General features: G+C 43.0%; 1 protein-coding gene across 1 annotated transcript in view; it reads left to right on the top strand.

The window, feature by feature from the left end:
• Positions 1-20,827, top strand: part of EFTUD2 (elongation factor Tu GTP binding domain containing 2) — a 39,283-nt gene that overhangs the window by 857 nt on the left and 17,599 nt on the right. The window contains exons 2-10 of the mRNA XM_042915208.1: positions 2,943-3,051; positions 8,230-8,395; positions 9,062-9,140; positions 10,678-10,753; positions 11,240-11,305; positions 12,057-12,092; positions 14,505-14,595; positions 15,527-15,609; positions 18,474-18,640. Coding sequence (XP_042771142.1) covers positions 2,947-3,051; positions 8,230-8,395; positions 9,062-9,140; positions 10,678-10,753; positions 11,240-11,305; positions 12,057-12,092; positions 14,505-14,595; positions 15,527-15,609; positions 18,474-18,640 — 869 coding nt within the window. The 5' untranslated portion in view covers positions 2,943-2,946. The remainder of the gene's footprint in view (positions 1-2,942; positions 3,052-8,229; positions 8,396-9,061; positions 9,141-10,677; positions 10,754-11,239; positions 11,306-12,056; positions 12,093-14,504; positions 14,596-15,526; positions 15,610-18,473; positions 18,641-20,827) is intronic.

The raw sequence follows: 20,827 nt of genomic DNA, 5'->3' as shown, positions 1-20,827 counted from the left end.
AGTCGGGGGTTGGAGAATGTGTGTAGGGGGACTATATTTGTTATAATGTTTATTTTGAGAGAAAGAGTGGGGGAGGGGCAGAGAGAGGGAGAGAGAGCCCAAGCAGGCTCCACGCTGCCAGCACAGAGCCGGATGAGGGGCTTGATCTCATAAATCGTGAGATCCTGACCTGAACCGAAAATCAGGAGCGGACACTTAACCTACTGAGCCACCCAGGCGCCCCAGGGAGGACTGTTTTTATTTTAGAGTGACATTGTCAGAGAGTGACATTTTGGAAGGGACCTGAGTAAAATGAAGGAACACGGTATAATATCCAAGGGAAGAGCATTTGAGAAGAGAATAAGTGCAATGACTCTGGAGTAGACATCAGCTTGGTTTGTTCCATTAGCAGCCTTTTCTAAAAATGTGTGCGATTTCATGGATCTTGGGAGAATAAAATGAGCACAGATGTGATAGCTCTTTGGAAGTAAAAAGAATCTCTATGCACATGAAAGTTACTAACATTTAGTTACAAGTTTTAGAGCTAGTCCTTTACTTGAGATAAATATCACTATCTCAGAATTAAATATTTGAAACATTTATCCACTTCTACTTATGCAAGGTACTATCTTAGGCATTGGCAGCTAGGGACAAGGAATACAGGTCCCTGTATTCAAGAATGGCCAGGGGTGCCTGCGTGGTTGTGGGTTAAACATCCCACTTCAGCTCAGGTCATGATCTGTGGTTTGTGGTTTCGAGCCCTGCAGGGGGCTCTGTGCTGACAGCTCAGAACCTGGAGCCTGCTTCAGATTCTCTGTCTCCCTCTCTCTCTCTCTGCCCCTTCCCTGATCACACGCTTGTGCCTGTGCACTCTCTCTCTCTCTCAAAAATAAACATTAAAAAAAAAAAAAAGAATGGCTAAAATATAATGCTTGTTAACATTTATTGAGTCTGGGGTGGGGGCGGGGGGGGGGGGGGAGAGAGAGAGAGAGAGAGAGAGAGAGAGAGAGAATGAGTCCCAAGGAGGCTCCACGCTCAACATGAAGCCAAACACAGGGCTTGATCCCACAACCCTGGGATCATGACCTGAGCCAAAATCAAGAATTGGACACTCAACTCTTGATTGACGGACAATCAAGAGGATGCTCTACCAACTGAGCCACCCAGGTGCCCCTAAGTCTCATACTTTTTATGCAGTGGAGATTACTCACTCCATTTTCCAGTTGAGGAAATAGATTTGGAGGAGTGCAGTAACTTACTTGAAGTATATCGTTATTAAGTGACCAAGTTAGGATTCAAATCTAGGTCTTTGAACTCTTTTAACCCTTACCCCACCTCTGGTCTGTTATTACTTATAAACTGTAGGGTTGTTGGAGAGGTTAATTAGTAGTAAACTGTCATTCATGGCAGAATTAAATGCTGATTAAGGTACAAAAGGCTATAGCAATGTAGGGGAGTGAGAAATTGAGGATCTAGAAAAGCTGGAAGGAGGTGGCATTTGAGTTATTACTTTAAATAGAATTTCCATAATTGAAGTAGAGAAAACCCAGAAAATACTTATTAATTACAATGATAAAACTAGTAACTTGACATTGGAAAAGTCTGGGAAATATCACCATAATTGAGTGATTAAATTAACATCACCACTAATGAGACAAATTAAAATCATGAACCACCTGATAAGAGATGCACTGAGAGGAACACTGCATTACTTCTGAGATATTCTGCCAAAAAAACAAAACCTGAATCTAATCATAGGGAAATATCAGGCAAGCCCAAATTAAGGGACATTTTACAAAAATCAGTAGCCTGTAACCTTCAAAAGTGTAGTGTCATAAAAGTCAAGGGGAGACTGGGGAGCTGTTGTTGAATGCAAACGTGGGATCCTAGGTTGGCTTTTTTTGCTATGCAGCATATTATTAGAACAGTTTGTGGGGGTGTCTGGGTGGCTCAGTCAGTTAAGCATCCTCCTCTTGGTTTGGGCTCAGGTCATGATCTCATGGTTTGTGGGTTTGAGCCCTGCATCGGCTCCACACTGACAATGCAGAGCCTGCTTGGGATTCTCTCTCTCCCCCTCTTTCTGCCCCTCCCCTGCTCATGCTTGCTCTAAATAAATAAATAAACAAACAAACTTAAAAAAAATCAATTTGTGAATGTTGAATAGAGGTCTGTGGATTAGGTGGTAGTAATGTGTCACTATTCATTTTCTGATTTTGATCGTTGTGTTTTGGTTATGTAGGAAAATGTCCTTGTTTGTAGGAATCACACACACTGAAGCAGAGGTTGGAAAACTTTTTCTACCAAGGGTCAGATAGTAAACATTTTAGGCTGGTTGAGCCATATGGTCTCAGTTGCAACTACTCAACTTTGCTGTTAACAGTGTAAAAGCAATCACAGACATTATAAATGAATGAGCACGGCTGTGTTCCAATAAAGCTGTTTTTATAGACACTGAAATTTGAATTTTATGCAATTAATTTGCACATATCATGAAATATTCTTTTGATTTTTTTTTTTTCAACTTTAAAAATAAAAGGCATTTTTAGCTTGGGGGCTGTATGAAAACCAGCAGTAGTCGAGATTGGCCACAGGGCATAGTTTGCTAAACTCCTACTCTCAAGTATTAGGGGGTGATGAGGCACTGTCAGCAACTTATTCTCAAGTAATTTACGAAAAAAAATTATTTGTGCTACTTTGCAACTCTCTGGTATTAAATTATTTTAAAGTTAAAAATCTTTTTAGTATTATAAGAATAGGAGAAGAGAAGGGAAACAGGGACAACAAGTAGAACAGCAAGGAGGGGAAAGTACAGGGCTTGGGGAGGAGCAGTCAGTGGGTGGCTGTAACTGGAGAGGAGATGTGCGGAGGGATACAGTCAACTGTAAGGTTAGAAATACGGGGCTGTGTTGTGGAGACCTTGGCTACCTTGCCAGAATCTCACTCCTCTTTTCCTTGAATTTTAGCATCATGGATACCGACTTATATGACGAGTTTGGAAATTATATTGGACCAGAGCTTGATTCTGATGAAGATGATGATGAACTGGGCAGAGAGACCAAAGATCTTGATGAGGTAAAACAAATTTATTGCAATTTTCATCTTTCTCTTAAAAAAGAAAAAATAGTACTGGATCGTCTGTGCTCCCATAATATCCTGTGTACATCTGTCACATTGCACCTTTTTTTTTTAATAATTATTTTATGTTTATATATTTATTCTGAGAGAGAGACAGCACAGACCCCAACATGGGGCTCGAACCCACAGACTGCGAGATCATGACCTGAGCTGAAGTCAGACGATTAAGTGACTGAGCCACCTAGGTGCCCCAGTTTTTAGTTTTTTTTATAAGCCAGTTTTTTCCTTTTTTTTTTTTTTTTTTTTTTAATGTTTATTTATTGTGAGAGGGAGGAATGGAAGAGAGAGAGAATCCCGAGCAGGCTCCACGCCCGACAAGGGGCTCAATCCCACAAGACTGGGACCATGACCTGAGCCAAAATCAAGAGCCGGATGCTCAACCGACTGAGTCACCCATGTGCTCGATCCAAGTTTTTCTTTTTAAAAATATCTTAAAGAGAAGGGTGCCTGGGTAGCTCAGTTGGTTGGGTGTCTGACTTTGGCTTAGGTCATGATCTCACAGTCCATGAGTTTGAGTCCTGCATCAGGCTCTGTGCTGACAGCTCAGAGCCTGGAGCCTGCTTTGGATTCTGTCTCCCTCTCTCTGCCCCTCCCCCTCTCACTCTCTGTCTCTCAAAAATAAACATTAAAAACAATTTTTAAGAATACTTTAAAGAGTTATTTTTCATCTTACAAGCAATTGGTGAATACATTCTCATTCAGATCAAATAGATAGAAAGTCTTTTTGGTCCTTATTCTATTTCACTCTTCCTAAGGTAATCATTATAATTCATGATGGCCTCATGGAAGGAATATGGGCTGGGTTATAATACAGTTAGGAGAGGTCACAGCTGATAGAACAGTGGGACCCAAAGAGTATCGATTAATGGATCACCACCAGAGGTGACGTGCCCCAGGCATCCATGGTTGGTCTCATCCTTTCAACCATTTTATCAATGACCTAGTTGAAGATAGAGAATTCACACATGACATAAGCTAACACACTGGATAGCAGACTCTTAATTCAGAGTGATCTCAACAAACTTGAATACTGAGCTAAATAAAGGAATTCATTCGTTATTTATAATCACTTACTGTTTGCAAGGGATCATGATACAGAGAGAGCCAAGGCACTATCTCTGCCCTCCAGGAACCTACTGCCCACCAGGAGAGATGAAGTATGAAAATATGTATAGCATGAAGCAGGGAGGGACAAGTGCCATTTAAATAATTTTATCTTAGTACTGTAGTAATAGTTTATAAGGAGGGATTATTTCTGGCTGGGATGACCAAGAAAGCTATCTGAGGAAGTGATGTTCATAGTGGAGCCAAAGACTGGGGAGGCATCTGTAGGGATAGAAAGTGGAGTGATTAGTGGTTGCCTTCAATTCGGGCCATGGAATTGGGGAGTGATGGCCGGAGCGTACAGGATTTCTTTTTGGGGTAACAAAAACGTAACGTCGTTTGTGGTGGTGGTTGCACAGCTCTGAATATATTAAAAAACCACTGAATTGTGCACTTAAAATGGGTGAATTTTGGGGAATGTCAATTATATTTCACTAATGCTGTTAACAAAGAAATACTTTAAAGAAAAAATGGGATCGCTTAGGCTATGTGTGAACATTCTCCCCTCAGTCCCTAGTGTTGAGTTCCTCCTACTCTGGTTCATGCTCCTTGATACTGTTGCTCATGCAGGGTCCTGCTCTTGTTTAGTTTACTTATTAATTCCTTTTTATCTCTTTATTGTGCCTGTTACCACAGTAATCATTATAGCACGTGCACGTGTGTCTCTGTATGATGTATAAAATGTGAGTGGTTGCATTGTTAACGTAAGTACCGCAGTGGCATCAGGTTTCTGTGTCTTCCTGCTTCTCACTTCTTCCACCAGGCACTGCGGTGAGTGATGTGCTTTTGGATCCATCCTCTGGTGCTGTGTGTCCGTCTGGTCTGATTGCTGCTCAGTAATCCCTGGTGGGCATTGCTTTCTTCCTCCCCAAAAATAAAGCTGCAGCGGATATTCTCAGATATGTCCCTTTCTGTACCATGTGAAAATGCCTTTGGGTTATATTCCCAAAAGCAGAGTTGCAGATCCCAGGATCAGGTACATATTTAATGTGTTTATTTCAGGGGTTTAGTTTAGTTCAGGGGTTTTCACGAAGTGCAGTCAGATTGTTCCTCACCTTGCCTGCACTAGTCAATACTGCTTCCAGCAGAACGAGAGTTCTTGTAGCCTCCCTGTCCACACGGGATGCACAGACTTTAAAAACGTTTTTGTTTTGATGTAACAGTAAAGAGGTGCATACAATTTTGATAATGGAGGGAGGAAAGAAGGAAGAACATTCTAGAAAGGAGTGCAACGAGCAGGAGCCCAGAGGTTGCATGTTAGGAGGAAATGATTTCTCCTCCCAGTTGCCACAGCGCAGTCCTTGGAGGACGGCTGCAGGGATGAAGCACAGAGGAGGAGGGACCAGACTCTGGAAGGCCTTGAATGGAGAACTGGGAGAAAGTGGTGACAAAAAATAAAAATAAAATAAAATAAATTAAAAAAAAAGAAAAGGGGTGACATGATCAAAGCACGATGCTGGGACTCTTCCTTTAGTGAAGGGAGGGTCAGGAGGCCAGGAGCTCATCACGGTGGAAGGGTGCACAGGTGTGGAGGTGCGGGGGTGAAGAAAATGGGAGCAGTGAGATGACTAGCAGAACACTGGTTATTAAATAGAAATGAGAAAAAGGCACGTGTGTGGTTTTATTTTAGATTTGTCAAGTTTGAGCTACCAACAGGACACCCAGCTAGAATTAATTACAGGTAGTTGGAAATTATTACATAAAATCCTACAGTTAGATTCAAAATGCAGTCAGCAGTATGGGGCCGGAGGGAACTGGCTTAATAGCCATTGTGGGGCCACCACCAGGAGAATATGTACAGCTACCCAGAGAGCTAATATAATGTCAGGTCATGTTAATAGAAGTAGAGCGTAAAGGTGATAGAGGTAGCCAGTCGGCATACCACTGGAGGGTTTCTTGTTCTTTTTAAGAAAGAAGTTGACGTGCTGGAATTTGTGTGAAGGAAAACAGGCTCCCACCAGTATATCCACCCACCTCCCTACCCCTGTGCCATATGCCTTCCCTCCTGTTCTTATGGATGATTTGTTTGCGTTCCTATCTACTAGAAACTAGGTCCCATCCCTTCTCACCTACCTGTGAGTTCTCCCCCTCCTGTGCCAGTTTTTCCTCCGCTAGATCATTCCCATCAGCATATAGACATGCTGATATTTCACCTTAAAATCCTCTTAACTGATCCAATATCCCCCTTCCTGTTACCCTGCTTCCCATTGCAGCATATCTCAAAACAGTTAGTGATACTTGCTGTCTCCAAATCCTCTCCTCCCTTTTTATGTCAAACCCATCTCTATCCTCTGCTTCTCCCATTCCACAGAGCCCGCTCTTGTCAAAGTCACTAGTGACCTCTGCCCCAGACCCAGTCCTCATCTTACTTGGCCTATCTGCAGCATCTGACCCGGCTGATCACTCCCTCCTTAAAATCCCCTCTTCTGTTGGCTTCCCCGGAACCCCCTAGTTTTCCTTCTCACTGGCAACTATCATCACAAACAACTATTTTAATTAATTAATTAATTTATTTATTTATTTCTTAAGTTTTATTTTAGAGAGAGCACATACAAAAGTTGGGGAGAGGGGGAGAGGCAAAGGGTGGGGTAGGAGGGGGAAGAGGGGAGAGAGAGAGAGAGAGAGAGAGAATATCCTAATGAGGCTCCACACTCGGCACAGAGCCCCCAACACGGTGCTCAATCCCACAATCCTAGGATCATGACCTAGGCCAAAATCAAGAGTTGGATGTGCAACCAACTGATCCACCCAGGCACTCCATTTTATCTTATTTTTATTTTTATTTTTTAACATTTATTCATTTTTGAGAGACAGAGCATGAACAGGGGAGGGGCAGAGAGAGAGGGAGACACAGAATCCAAAGCAGTTCCAAGCTGAGCTGTCAGCACAGAGCCTGATGTGGGGCTTGAACCATGAACTTTGGGATCATGACCTGAGCTAAAGTCAGACGCTTAACTGACTGAGCCACCCAGGCACCCGCAGGCACCCCGTTTTAAATATTATTTATTTATTTACTTTTTATTTGTCACAAACAGTTGTAAAATACTTTCATCATCCCAGAAAGAAGCCCCATACCCCTTAACCATTGCCCTGCAATTCTCCCAGCCCTAGGCAACCACTAATCTACCTTCTGTCTCTATAGATTTGCCTATTCTGGGCATTACATATAAGTGGAATCCTACAATATGTGTGGCCTTTTGTGTCTGACTTCTGTCACTTAGCATAATATTTTCAAGGTTTGTCCATGTGGTAGCAGGTGTAAATATTTCTTTTTTTTGGTCAAATGATATTCCATTGTATAAATATACCACATTTTATTTATCCAGTCATCAGTTGATTGACATTTGGGTTGTTTCCACTTTTTGACCATTGTGAGTAATGCTACTATGAACGTGTGTGTATAACTTTTTGTGTAACTTAGATTTTCAGTTGTCTTGGGTATACATCTATTAACAGAATTACTGGGTCGTAGGGTAACTCTGTGGTTAACATTTTGAGGAACTACCAAACTTTTCCAAAGTGGCTGCACCATTTTACATTCCCACCAGCAGTGTCTGAGGGTTCCAGTTTCTCCACATCCTCACCAACACCTGTTATTATCTGTCACAAAGGTATTTTTCAAAAACAGCTCTGAATCTAAGTAAAAAATCTAAAGGTATGCACTTGTTCCCAGCTTCTACCTCTTATTTCTGACTTCTGCCCTTGAAGGAAGTGATTTTTCCCCTTGAAAGGATGTGTTATGATAAGCGATTTGTTTTCTCCAGTCTCCGTCCACTTGTGATCCACATGTAGGAAGGGGCTAGCTTGAAGCAGGAGAGCCATCTGTACAGACTTGTCTTTGTAAAGGATCACGCAAGAGTAGAGCCTGCCCCACTGACTCCCTGGCGCTGAACTCAAAATAAGAAGCTGTCAAGCCTGTGACGTCATTGCTCTTGAGTCACATGACATAGACGGTCACTGAGAAGGAAAGGTGTGTGCCTCTCAGGACCTCCTCCCCTCTCTTGCTCTTAGATGGATGATGACGACGATGATGATGACGTAGGAGATCACGATGAGGACCACCCTGGGATGGAGGTGGTGCTGCACGAGGACAAGAAGTACTACCCCACAGCTGAGGAGGTATACGGTCCTGAGGTGGAGACCATCGTGCAAGAGGAAGACACCCAGCCTCTCACCGGTAAGTCAGCAGGCACTGGGTCGTGAGAGGTGAGATCAAGAAAGCTTCAGTTCGTAGCCGTGGTCGGTGTGGAAAGTTCAGGGAATGAACTCATTCGTTTTTCTTCACTATGCTCAGTATTGCTTCCGAATTGAGATTTGTCTAACCCTGTTTTAATATGTAGTACAACTTGTAGCTTGTTACTAAGCAAACAGGAATCGCTTCTTTATTTATTGAATTTTGGTTTCGGTGCTTATGACTGTATTTTAAGTTCTTTGTCTGGTGTGAGCTGTTTTTCCATCCAAAGAATCCCAACTCCTTTACCCAGTCCACACAGTGCTGATCTTCCACTTCTTTAATCATTTTCATTCATCTTCTGGGAAGTGGTTGGATTTCATAAATGCAAGGATAGATTTTGAACTGACACTGATCTCAGCCTATATCCAGTCCCTTTCCCTTCCTCCCACAAAATGAAGTCCAAACCCCTCAGTCCATAGTTTGAGAGCCTTCTCTGTCTTGTGCCAAACTGCATTCCCAAACATGTCTGAACGTATGAGTGATCCTTGAGAATAACATAAATTGATGTCACATATCATACATTCTGAAAGCTCAGTCTACTGAAATGGGGCTCTGTATTTTTATGTTTTATGCCAACCTGCACGTCACAACTTTTGTTTTCCTGCCTAGAACCTATAATTAAGCCGGTGAAAACCAAGAAGTTCACTCTGATGGAGCAGACTTTACCTGTCACGGTGTATGAAATGGAGTAAGTTACAAGGTTTCTCAGCCTCTCTGCACAAATAGTGTGGGTTCATTTTTCTGTGGAGGTAGGAGGTGGTTTGTGGTTGAAGTAACCAATGAATTATAAAAGCAAAACTCCTCCCCTACAATTTGCCAGAATTTTCCTTGAGCATACATGGTTGCTGGACTATGTAGAGTCCATCTTAACTTTTCTCCTGGCTCTCATTCAGACCTCAGCCTTTTCTCTTCCAACCCCTTAGTTTGATATTAGAAGCCACCCTTGGAGACAGAACTGGGTATTGTAATGGTCAGTGTTGAGACCACCAGAGGGCATTTTGACTTGATAAGATTGCTAAGTGTTTGGGGAATATAACAATTCTATATTTTGGAAAGGAGGGCACAAGTAGGTGGATACATGTGTAGAGTACTTAGACTCTTCATACAGCAGACTTTTGAAAATATTTTCATTGATGAATTGCATTTGTAAGGTCCCCATTATGTTGAAGTGCTTGTGACTCATTATTAGATAATGAAACTTAAAAAAAAAATGTTGACATCTAGTACATCTGAAAGAGTAGGGTCCCTTCTGGAATGGTCAGCTCACCTGCCCTCATTCAGCCATTTTGGAAGCAACTTTTCAATTATCTTCCAAACTTGCTTCATGTTCTCTTGTGTTCTCACTGGTGATTTTTTAAATTTTCCAATCTTTGTTTCTTAAACTTTTTTATTTTATTTTTTTTAATTTTATTTTTTTTAATTTAATTTAATTTAATTTTATTTTATTTTATTTTATTATTTTAGAGAGTGTGAGCTGGGGAGGGGGCAGAGAGGGAAAGAGAGAGAAAGAGAGAGAGTGAATCTTAAGCAGGTTCCACGCTCAATGTGGAGCCCAACACAGGGCTTGATTTCATGACTCTGGGCTCATAACCTGAACCAAAACCAGGAGTCAGACACTGAACCGACTGAGCCACCTAGGTTCCCCCAAATTTCCAGTCTTTGAAAGCGGGCTAGAGATTTCAAAGAGCCAAAGTCCTCTGAAGGCTACCTGCCATGAGTAATGTGGGTGATAAACAAGACAGATAGTGCTGGTTTTGATCAAGATGGAACTCATTAACGAGATGGGGGTTTCTCAAAAGTTTTGTTAACTAGCTCTGAGGACAATTTTGAAAGAGAAGCTCTCTCAGTGATTTTGAGTCCCCTTAGCATTAATGGAATAAATCTATAGTGTCTAACCTGGAGATTTTGAATGGGGCAGTCCTTGTGTGCGTGCCAGTGTGTATTCTTACTGGTATTTGGGTTTGCTTTTCTTGCTTGCTTTTGAAATCTCATGATTTTACTGGTGAAATCCCCATTTCACAGGTTGGTTCACCTCGCGGTTAAGTCTCTTCCGTTCCCAGAGCCAGAACCAGAACCACGTAGATGTAGAAATTCACGTGTGCCTCTGAGTGCTCTCCAGTTGGTCTGAGAGTTGTTCCTGACAAAATACCTGAAACAGCTCTGTGCCACTCCCCACTTGGAAGCTTTTGCCAAAGTCCCTTTTCTCTTTCCCTTTCTCCTTTCAGCTTCTTGGCAGATTTGATGGATAACTCGGAGCTCATCAGAAATGTGACCCTCTGTGGCCATCTCCACCATGGCAAGGTGAGAGAACTTTCAGCTACTTGGAACAGGATTTCTCTTAGTTCCTGCTCTTTTTTTCAGCCCTCAGAGTCACAGGTTGGGGTTTGAAGCCATAACATTGGACCTCCTGATTCTGGGGGGCCTCCATGCGTAGTGTGAATCCATTTTGTGAAATTCTAGCTTTTCCTGAGCAGCAGGTGGGTGGAGCCTGTTTCTAAGCCACTTACAGCCTTGTGTCTACATCTGGACAGAAGAGGGGAAATTGAGCCTTACTCTGATTTTATAAGTTTTCATTTCCCGGGGGAATGCTTTGTCCAAGAAAGATTTCATCTTTCATTTGAAAATAATCCTGTGGCTTCAGTGTTAATCCCTTGCTGTCCCATAATCCTCCTTGCTCTCCTCTTCCTCTCCTTATCCCTAAGTTATGTGGTGTATTGGGCACTGGGGGAGGGGTAGAGTAGATTTTCCTTTGTGCTTGACAGATCTTAACCTTCTCTTCCCTTTCAGACATGTTTTGTAGATTGTTTAATAGAGCAGACTCACCCGGAAATCAGGAAGCGCTATGACCAAGATGTGAGTAGAAATTCTGTGGAGGGTTTAGGATGAACCATTCAGAATATGGTGTCTCTCTCTTTCCCCTTCCTTCCACTTTCCCACTCTTGTTATAAATAATGACACCTACAAAGTGCTGCTTTATAATTGTAATCTCTATTCATAGCCTTTAAGAAAGTAATTTTAACTTTCTCGAGAGCATAGAGAATATTAACCTGCAGTATTTTTGGATGATCTGTTCTGCACTTGGGATCTTTCCTCTGTTCTGATATATCCTGACTTTTATAGCCTGTTCTTTCCTGTCATAGTATTAATAGTCTACTCTATAAATATAATACAATTGGACCTTGTTGTTTTCATGATAAATTTAAATGCCTGTGAATGAGGCCAAGTGTGGCTGCAAGTCTCAGAGCAATAAATGTTCTGTGTCTGCTAGATTGAGTGTTTTGACGTGCGGGGCGTTCCATAAAGGCTGGATATGTCTCCCTTCACCACTTTAGAATTCAGTGTATTTGATCAAATTGAGCTCTCCAGCCATACCTGGTCCTCGGTGACCACCCTAACCCCCCAAAAAATCCATTCAGGAGCATTTTCCATCTGAGAGGGCACTGGTCTCATTGTTTGGAATTTCTGTAGGATACCCTTCTGTCTTCCATCTATCCTTCTGAGGCAGAAACCCTTGAGTTGGGAGCTGGTGGGGGAAAGTGATTGATGGTTTGTGTGGGAGAGGAGTCTGAAGTCAGTTGGTAACAGCGCTTCATTTTTTTTTCAGCTGTGCTACACTGACATCCTCTTCACAGAGCAGGAGGTAGGTGTTCCTGGGGAAATCCAATTGTTGCCCACACCAGACCCATCAGGAGTTCTATAGGGAATGTGGGGGAGCCTTTATGCTAACACTTTGCTCTACACTGTACTCCCTCTCTCACTCCCACCTCACGTCTCTTTATCTTGCTGCTTCTCCCAGTCGTCCCCTGATCTGTATATATTACTTGAAAGAGAGGTGGGCAGGCAAGCTTTAGGGTAGGTGGGGGGACCTTCCTACCCTTACTTTTAATTTGGCCTAGTAGGGCAAGGCCCAACAGGTGATATCTACATTTCTGCAATAAGTTATATAGAAACCCAACAGGATTTTTTAAATGACATCATCCTCAAAACCCATGAGATGATTCCATCTATATGATGATCTCTTTCTAGGAGTAGCTTCTCTTTGAGAGTGGGTACCTCTGTCATTGTGCTTCTATTCTGTGTAAAGCAGTGAGCGTACCTCACTGTCTTTCCCATTCCAGCTGGTGGCTCTTTCTTCCATCTGGATCTTTCCCCTGCTCTCTGACCCCTCTCTTTCCTCTCTCCTTTATTTCTGTCTCTGTTTCTTAAATGACCACATGGAGAGCTCAAGTTTGTAAGTGCGGTTTATTTACTAAAGGAACTTTGAACAGTGCAAGCTTATGATAAGTAATTAACAGATGTTAGCTTTTGTTTTTTAACATGTATGACTAGAGTGTTTTTAATACTTACTTCTTTTTATAACTTTTGGTTCCCAAGTTTTATTCAAGAACTCATACAAAATATTCCAGATAGGGGCGCCTGGGTGGCTCAGTCAGTTGAGCATCTGACTTTGGCTCATGTCATGGTCTCACGGTTTGCAAGTTTGAGCCCCACGTCGGGCTCTGTGCTGACAGCTCAGAGCCTGGAGCCTGCTTCAGATTCTGTGTCTCCCTCCCTCTCTGCCCCTCGCCAGCTCACACAGTCTCTCTCAAAAATAAATATTAGGGGCGCCTGGGTGGCTCAGTCGGTTGAGCGTCCGACTTCGGCTCAGGTCATGATCTCGCGGTGTGTGAGTTCGAGCCCCGCGTCGGGCTCTGTGCTGGCACTCAGAGCCTGGAGCCTGCTTCCGATTCTGTGTCTCCCTCTCTCTCTGCCCCTCCCCTGCTCATGCTCTGTCTCTCTCTGTCTCAAAAATAAATAAAAACATTTAAATAAATATTTAAAAAATTTAAAAAAATATTCCAGATAAATGCATTTTAATCTTTCTCTTCTTCCTCGTGGTTAATCCAGAAGTAACACAATTCATAACTCTCTTTGTTGCGAGTAACTACATATCACACAGATTATTCTTCTTCAAATTAAAAAAAATTTTTTTTAATATTTACTTTTGAGAGAGAGCGAGAGCGCAAGCTGGGGAGGGGCAGAGAGAGGAAGACAGAGGATCCGAAGCAGGCTCTGTGCCGACAGCAACTAGCCTGACGTGGGGCTCCAGCTCACAAACTGTGAGACCATGACCTGAGCCGAAGGCCGACACTCAGCCGACTGAGCCACCCTGGTGCCCCTCTTCAGATATTTTTTGCTGAGATATTTCAAACACCTTTTGGAAAAAGGCACCTCAGAAATGACAGTAATCTTGCTCTTGCTCCTTTGAATGGTTACAACCCCTCCACCAACATTCCCGGCTTTGCCATTCTCTTTGATTCTCTTGAGGAAACTGCTCCAAATTGGCAGCATCCATGATTCCATCTCCTACAAAGTGGGTACAGTCAAGGGTAGACTTCAGAACTTTTTTTTTGCGCCCCTTTGTCACAAGCTTTTTCATGGGTGCCATGGTGGCAGCCGGGGCCAAAAGGGTCTCATTTTTTTTGAAACCCTAAAATGCAGCAGGATGTTTCATTGCACTTACATAATGCTTTAGTTATTTTTTGTTAACCGTGTATTAAGATCGTAGGATCCTGGATTCTCTGTTAAGATTTAAATTAATCCTGCTTTACTTGTTCTTTTGGTTTTTTGTGTTTTTTTTTTTTTTTTTTTTTTTTAAGTTTATTTATTTTGAGAGAGAGAGAAAAACAGAAAACAGAGCGGGCAGAGAGGGGGAGAGACAGAATCCCAAGCGGGCCTCACACCATCAGCGCAGAGCCTCACATGGGGCTCGAACACACAAACCGTGACGTTGTGACCTGAGTTGAGGTCAAGACTTGGGTGCTTAACCGACTGAGCCACCCAGGCACCCCTATTTTTACTTTTGTTGTATTTGAACGAGACCTCTGCAGAAATGATGTTTAACACCAAGATAGCTCATCTTCAGGGTCATTCTGATTAGAGGCCTAGATAAAAATAACACTCAAGAAGAGACGTCAGCGTAACTACTAGCAACTGGCAAGCCCCTGGAGCAGAAGGAACTCCTCTTGCATAGGAAGAAATCCCAATGACCACTCTTTCTTCGTGATTTCAGAGAGGTGTTGGCATCAAAAGCACTCCAGTGACAGTGGTCTTGCCAGATACCAAAGGAAAGTCTTACCTCTTCAATATCATGGACACTCCAGGTGGGACATTCCTTTTACTATGAGACCTTGCCCTCCTTTTTTTTTGTGCTCTCTTTCCAGAATAGAACAGAGCATTTCATCTTTGTGTTTACATTCCTTCACTTCTCCTTTCGTTGAGATAATTTCCTTTTTCACTGTCTCCTTTGCTTCTGACTAGTTAATTAGTAGGCACTGTGCAGCAGGCCTTCTCTTTCGCTCCTCTCTTTGCTCTGCTCTAAAATATTTAAATATTATGGAGTCTCATTCATTGACTCATTCCAGCCTGTGTCAGGCCCCATGCTAGACACTTGATAATGAAGGTGAGTCAGACATGGCCCTGGCTTCGGGCACACTAAGTCTTTTGAAGGAAACCGTGGGGTCAGTGCACCAAGTGGCGGTGGACATACAGGTCACAGGAGCAGCATACCTTGCCCTGTGACAGACTGTGTCTTTATCTAATGGAAAGGACCAACTCGGGGCAGAGTTTTAAGTAGAAAAACTGGAGCTTTGACAGGTTGACCTTCTTCTCATCCTCGGATGCCCAGTGCCCTGATACCTCTCAGCCCCTGTCCCTGTCCCCCACCGGCAGCACCTTGGCTTATCTCTCACGCACCAGGCCCTCTTGCCCTTTCTCCAGCCTCTGAATCGTCTTGTGCCTCCCAGAACTCTGCTGACTGCTGATGAGACCTAGCTGGTGTGTGAATGTCGATGTTATTGCCCTCCTAGGCAAACACTTCCTTCTTTTTGTGTTTGGGGACCCCCTGTATAAAAGTTTAATCCAAGCACATGACTCTACCTGGTAGAATTTTATACGATGTAGGGAGTTGTGGGGAGAAGGGAAAGGACATGTTTGGGGGCTCACATGCTTTGCCGTGTTCCCTTAGGCTACCTACAAGTTAATTTGCGTCATCCTGCCACCACGCAGGTGACTTACTGGGTATTTGCCTTTCAGGACATGTGAATTTTTCTGATGAGGTCACAGCTGGCTTGCGCATCTCAGATGGAGTTGTCCTTTTCATCGATGCGGCTGAAGGGGTGAGTCTGCCGCTACCCTCTTATGATCCCTCCTCCATGTTAGGTTTGCCCCACACAATGCCTAGTGCATTGAGTGAGCTGGGAACCAGAGACGATGAAAGTCTGTGGGATTAAGGCTCACGTTTGCTCTGAAATTAAGGCAGCCTATGAAGGTCACAATTACTTCTCAGTATGAGTTCTTCACTCCTTGTCCAGTGAAGGTCAAAATGATAGGACCCAAAATAAAATGACAAATGTAATTAAAAGAGGGAGGAGAGTATATTCGTGTAAATGGATTTTAAATATTAATGAGTTTTTCTTTTTTTAAATTTTTTTATGTTTATTTTATTTTTGAGAGAGAGCGAGCGAGCTCGAGCATGAGCTGGGGAAGGGCAGAGAGAGATGGAGACACAGGATCTGAAGCAGGCTCCAGGCTCTGAGCTGTCAGCACAGAACCCAGTGCGGTGCTCGAGCCCACAAACTGTGAGATCGTGACCTGCGCCGAAGTCAGATGCTTAACCAGCTGAGTCACCCAGGCGCCCCAATGAGTTTTTCTAAAATAGAGTTTGGAATCAAAAGACTCAAGGCATCTTGTATATTTCTAAATTGAGAGATTAGGTAATTTGGCTAACCTTGTTCGTGTTGTCATTGGTGATTTTGCCAGCAGAGGGAGCCAGAGTTGCTTTTTTTTTTTTTTTTCTTCCCCCTCTATTTGATTTCATTTTGGAATACACATACTTTCAAATTTATTGAAAAGTTGGAAGAACAGTACAAGGAGTGCACCCTCATTTGCTTTGTAATTCTTTCTCTGTAGATGTATACACACACATATGAGTGTGTATTTTCCCCGTGAATTATTTCAAAATACAATATTTCAGCATGTTACCTAAGAACAAGGACATTCACTTACATGACCAAAATACAGTTCCCAAAATCAGGGAATTTAACATTGATACAGTATTGTTGTACAGATCTTTTTTTCCAGACCTTACAGAATTTCACTAACTGTCCCAGTAGTGTCCCTTATAGAATTTTCTTTTCTGATCAAGGATGCTGCCTAGCATTCAGTCCTCATGTCTCTTCAGTCTCTTAATTGGAATCATTTGATTGGAACTATTCAATAGTCTTTCTTGGTTTTTTTATAACGGCATTTTTGAAGAGTATAAATTATACTTGTTTGGTAGTATGTCTCTCCATCTGGCCTCGTTGAATGTTTGCTCCTGATCGCATTCAGGTTATTTTTGACCCAAGTGCAAATGTAGCTATATTGTTCTTAGTCCATCACATTAGGAGGCCCATGGTGTTACCTTATCCCATTATTGGTGATACTAACTTTGATTGCTTGGTTAAGGTGGGTTTACCAGTTTTCTCCTGTGTAAAGTTACTATTTTCCCCCTTGGTAATAAATAATTTGTGGAGAGATACCTTGAGGCTCTGTATACATTCTACTCCTTTTCAAACTTTGCCTATTAGTTTTATCATCTGTTAATTTTTTTTTTTTTTTTTTTAATGTAAGCTCTATGCCCAGTGTGGGGCTCAAAGTCATGACCCCGAGATCAAGAGTCGCATGCTCTACTGACTGAGCCAGCCAGGCACCCCAAGTTTTATCCTCCATTAATCATTCCTAGTTTATTTCCATAGTAGTTGCAAATGATGATTTTCTAACTCTTATTATTCCTTTTTTTTTAATGTATATTTATTTTTGAAAGAGAGAGGGAGAGAGACAGTGTAAGAGGAAGAGGGGCAGAGAGAGAGGGAGACACAGAATCTGAAGCAGGCTCCAGGCTCTGAGCTGTCAGCACAGAGCCCGACGCCGGGCTCGAACTTGTGAACCATGAGATCACCTGAGCCAAAGTCAGACACTCAACTGTCTGAGCCACCCAGGCATCCCCTCCTATTATATTTTTTGGTTAGAATTCTATTTTGAGGAAGGGCTTTCCTTTCTCGCCCATTTGCTTATTTATTGTCAGTATGGATACGTGGATTTTTATTTCATTCAGTGGGTTATAATCCATTACTTTCCTTACATATTTTGATGCTCTATCCCAGATTTGGTTAGGTAGAGCTCCTTTGTTCTTTTGACATGCCCCATCTTTTTTGGAGTACTTCCTTACTTTCAGGCACAAAAAGATGTTCTGGATTCATTTTGTGCTTTACCTGCCCCAGTCCTGGAATCAGCTATTTCTTCAAGGAGCTCTGGCTCCTTGTAATGGGGACTGGGATAGAAACAAACGCCATGGTGTGTTCACTGCTCCTGGGGTCCATTACTTCTAGATCTTTTCACTGAACACAGATAATACATATACACACACATCTATAACTATTTTTTTGTTTACATTTTTATTTATTTATTTTGAGAGAAAGAGAATGTGCGTGAGTAGGGAAGGGGCAGGGAGAGGGGGGAGAGTGAGAATCCCAGGCAAGCTCTGCGCTGTGAGCACAGAGCTTAATGTGGGTCTCGATCTCACAAACTGAGATCATGACCTGAGCCGAAATCAAGTCAGACGCTCAACTGACTGAGCCACCAAGGTGCCCCAACTATTTCTACACATACATATTAAATGGGATAAATAATAAAAAATGAAGAAATCGTATTTTCATCCTAATGCCCACAGTTCCATTCAGTACCATAGCTGCTTCCTAAGCCTGCTTCTGTCCCTTCTCCAGCACTGAGAAACCTGGCTCCCAGCATCATCAGGCTGTTTAGTCGTATCTCAATCCTGCCAGGTGCCCTCTTTACCCTCTGCTTACACCCAATAATCAGTTTCCCGAGGTTCTCTTTTCCTCATAGTTTGTATTTTCAGATAGTACCTTCTTTGGCTTTGCTCTGGACTTTTCTGCCCTTTTTGCTCTTACCACCACTTTCTGGGTCTTGTGTCTCTCAGGTGATGCTAAACACAGAGCGGCTGATCAAGCACGCAGTACAGGAGAGGCTGGCGGTCACCGTGTGCATCAACAAGATTGACCGGCTGATCCTGGAGCTAAAGCTGCCGCCAACTGATGCTTATTATAAGCTGCGCCACATCGTAGATGAGGTCAACGGATTAATAAGGTATGGGACCCGGGGCTCCTGGATGGCTCAGTCTGTTAAGCGTCTGACTCTTGGTTTCAGCTCAGGTCACGATCTTACAGTTTCATGAGTTCGAGCTCCACGTCGGGCTCTGCGCTGACAGCACAGAGCCTTCTTGGGATTCTCTGTTTCCCCCTCTCTCTGCACCTCCCCCACTTGCACTGTCTCTTTCTCAAAAGAAATAAATAAACTTAAATAAATAAATAAGGTATAGGACCCCAAGTGTGGATTTCCTGTCCTCAGGAACTCTGTTTTTTACAAATCTTAACCTTGAACACCTCTGGGGGGCAACCCTGATTTCTTGGGAGTACATAACGAGCTTTTTGGACAAGGCTAGGGGCACATTCCAGGGCTCTATAGGGTTTGACTCCACAACCTCGACCTCACCGACCCTGTGCCTTCTCCGGCTGTACAGCCTAAGACCCACCTTCACTTCTGTGTTGTGTTCAATACCTGAGACTCTCAACTTGGTCTTGCCTTCACCCCATACCAAGTGTGTGAACCTGGGCAAGTGATGCTTGTAGAGCCTCAGGTTCTGCCTCTGTAAAAAGGGAATGAATGATAATAACGCTTACCTAATGGGATGTGATAAGAAATCAGATATTTGGAGCACCTGGTGGCTCAGTCGGTTGAACATCCAACTTCGGCTCAGGTCATGGTCTCACAGTTTGTGGGTTTGAGCCCCACATCGGGCTCTGTGCTGACAGCTCAGCATGAGCGTGCGTGCTCTCGCGCCCTTCTCTCTTTCTCTCTTTCTGCCCTGCCCTCGCTCATGCTCTGTCTCTCAAAAATAAATAAACATTAGATATTTGATGTAACCCACTTAGCATAGTGCTTAGCATGCAGTACCTGCCCCATGAATGATGTTAGTTGCTGTTATTAACACAAATTCAGTAAGTGAAGGAACTATTGGCTGTTGTTTTTGTGGACATAGTTGCTTTTCAGCAAGATGGATTTCAGGCTTATATTAATAAGTATGAGCGATGGCTGGGAGACCTCACAATACAGTATCAAGGTGACTTTGAAGAATAGGTTAAATATATCATAAAGACAGTCTTATCTGCGGGCTGACAGAAGGACTGGATGACTTATTGTGGCCCCTCAAAGGGCCCAGAATGAAGCTGTCCTATTGAGAGAACACCTCTCCAGTTAAGGACTGGGGATGGTACCTCCCTGGCCAGAGACAGATTTACCTTCAGGAGCCTCCCCCGTATGTAGTACTAATTCTCAACAGTGATCTCTTCTCCCTGGCTCCAGAAGGACCGAGAATGACTGGAGACCAACATAATATCAGGAACCCCAAAGATGAAATGATAAACTTATTTATTACCTTAAAACAGAGGATGGGGCTAAATCCCGATCACCAAAATAAGAAGTCTGATCTCAGCCTCTAAACAAGAAACAGCAACGTGAGCATATTATTTAGAAATATGAGGACCATTGCTCTGAAAGCAGCTTTAACAGAGTTGAAAGCAGTTGCCTCTGGGGAACATAACTTGGGATATGGTGGAATAAGGTAGGAAACTGCTCTTTAGAAGCCAATACTTTCACTTCTAAATTAAGAAATTACATAAAACAATCTGTCAGTGAGGCTAGGGTTGTGGATTGAATTCCTGTATACAGCTGGTTTTCTTTGAAACTTTAGTGAACTTGGGATGCTGTGGCTTCTGCGTGGCCTTTAAGATAAAGTTTTCATGTGAATTTGTATAACAACGCCTAATAAAATAAAGAGGAACTGGGCAGTGAGAGTGGGGAGCAAAGTTGCCCTTATTTTGTCTTTTGTTTTTTATTCACTTCTGATATTTATGTCTGTTTGTGTTTGTGAAATTGAGATTTCTCAAAAAGGTACTCCACTTTCACATCAGATTCCTTTCCTGTGTTTCAAGAGCTTTGTCTCTGACCTCCAAGTTTCCCCTTGTGTGTCTGGTGCAGTTAACTTCTCCAGGATCATGCACGAAGTTCCCAGCACTGGGAAGTCAGCTTGTTACTGGGAGTTAGGGGACAACTCCATCATGTCACTTTCTTGGGCCAGGCCGCTGGCAGCACTTGAGTGTGTTATGCAAGCCCCTTCTGAGAACAAGGGCTGGAGAGGGGTGATGACACAGAGTCCCCGCCCTTCACCCTTGGCATTATGTTGGTGTTGCTGCACAGCCCGGCTCTGCACTCATG

The sequence above is a fragment of the Panthera leo genome, chromosome E1 (genome assembly GCF_018350215.1).
Source record: "Panthera leo isolate Ple1 chromosome E1, P.leo_Ple1_pat1.1, whole genome shotgun sequence".
Lineage (NCBI taxonomy): Eukaryota > Metazoa > Chordata > Mammalia > Carnivora > Felidae > Panthera > Panthera leo.
The sequence above is the reverse complement of the archived record's forward strand: the minus strand, read 5'-3'. Positions and strand labels throughout refer to the sequence as shown.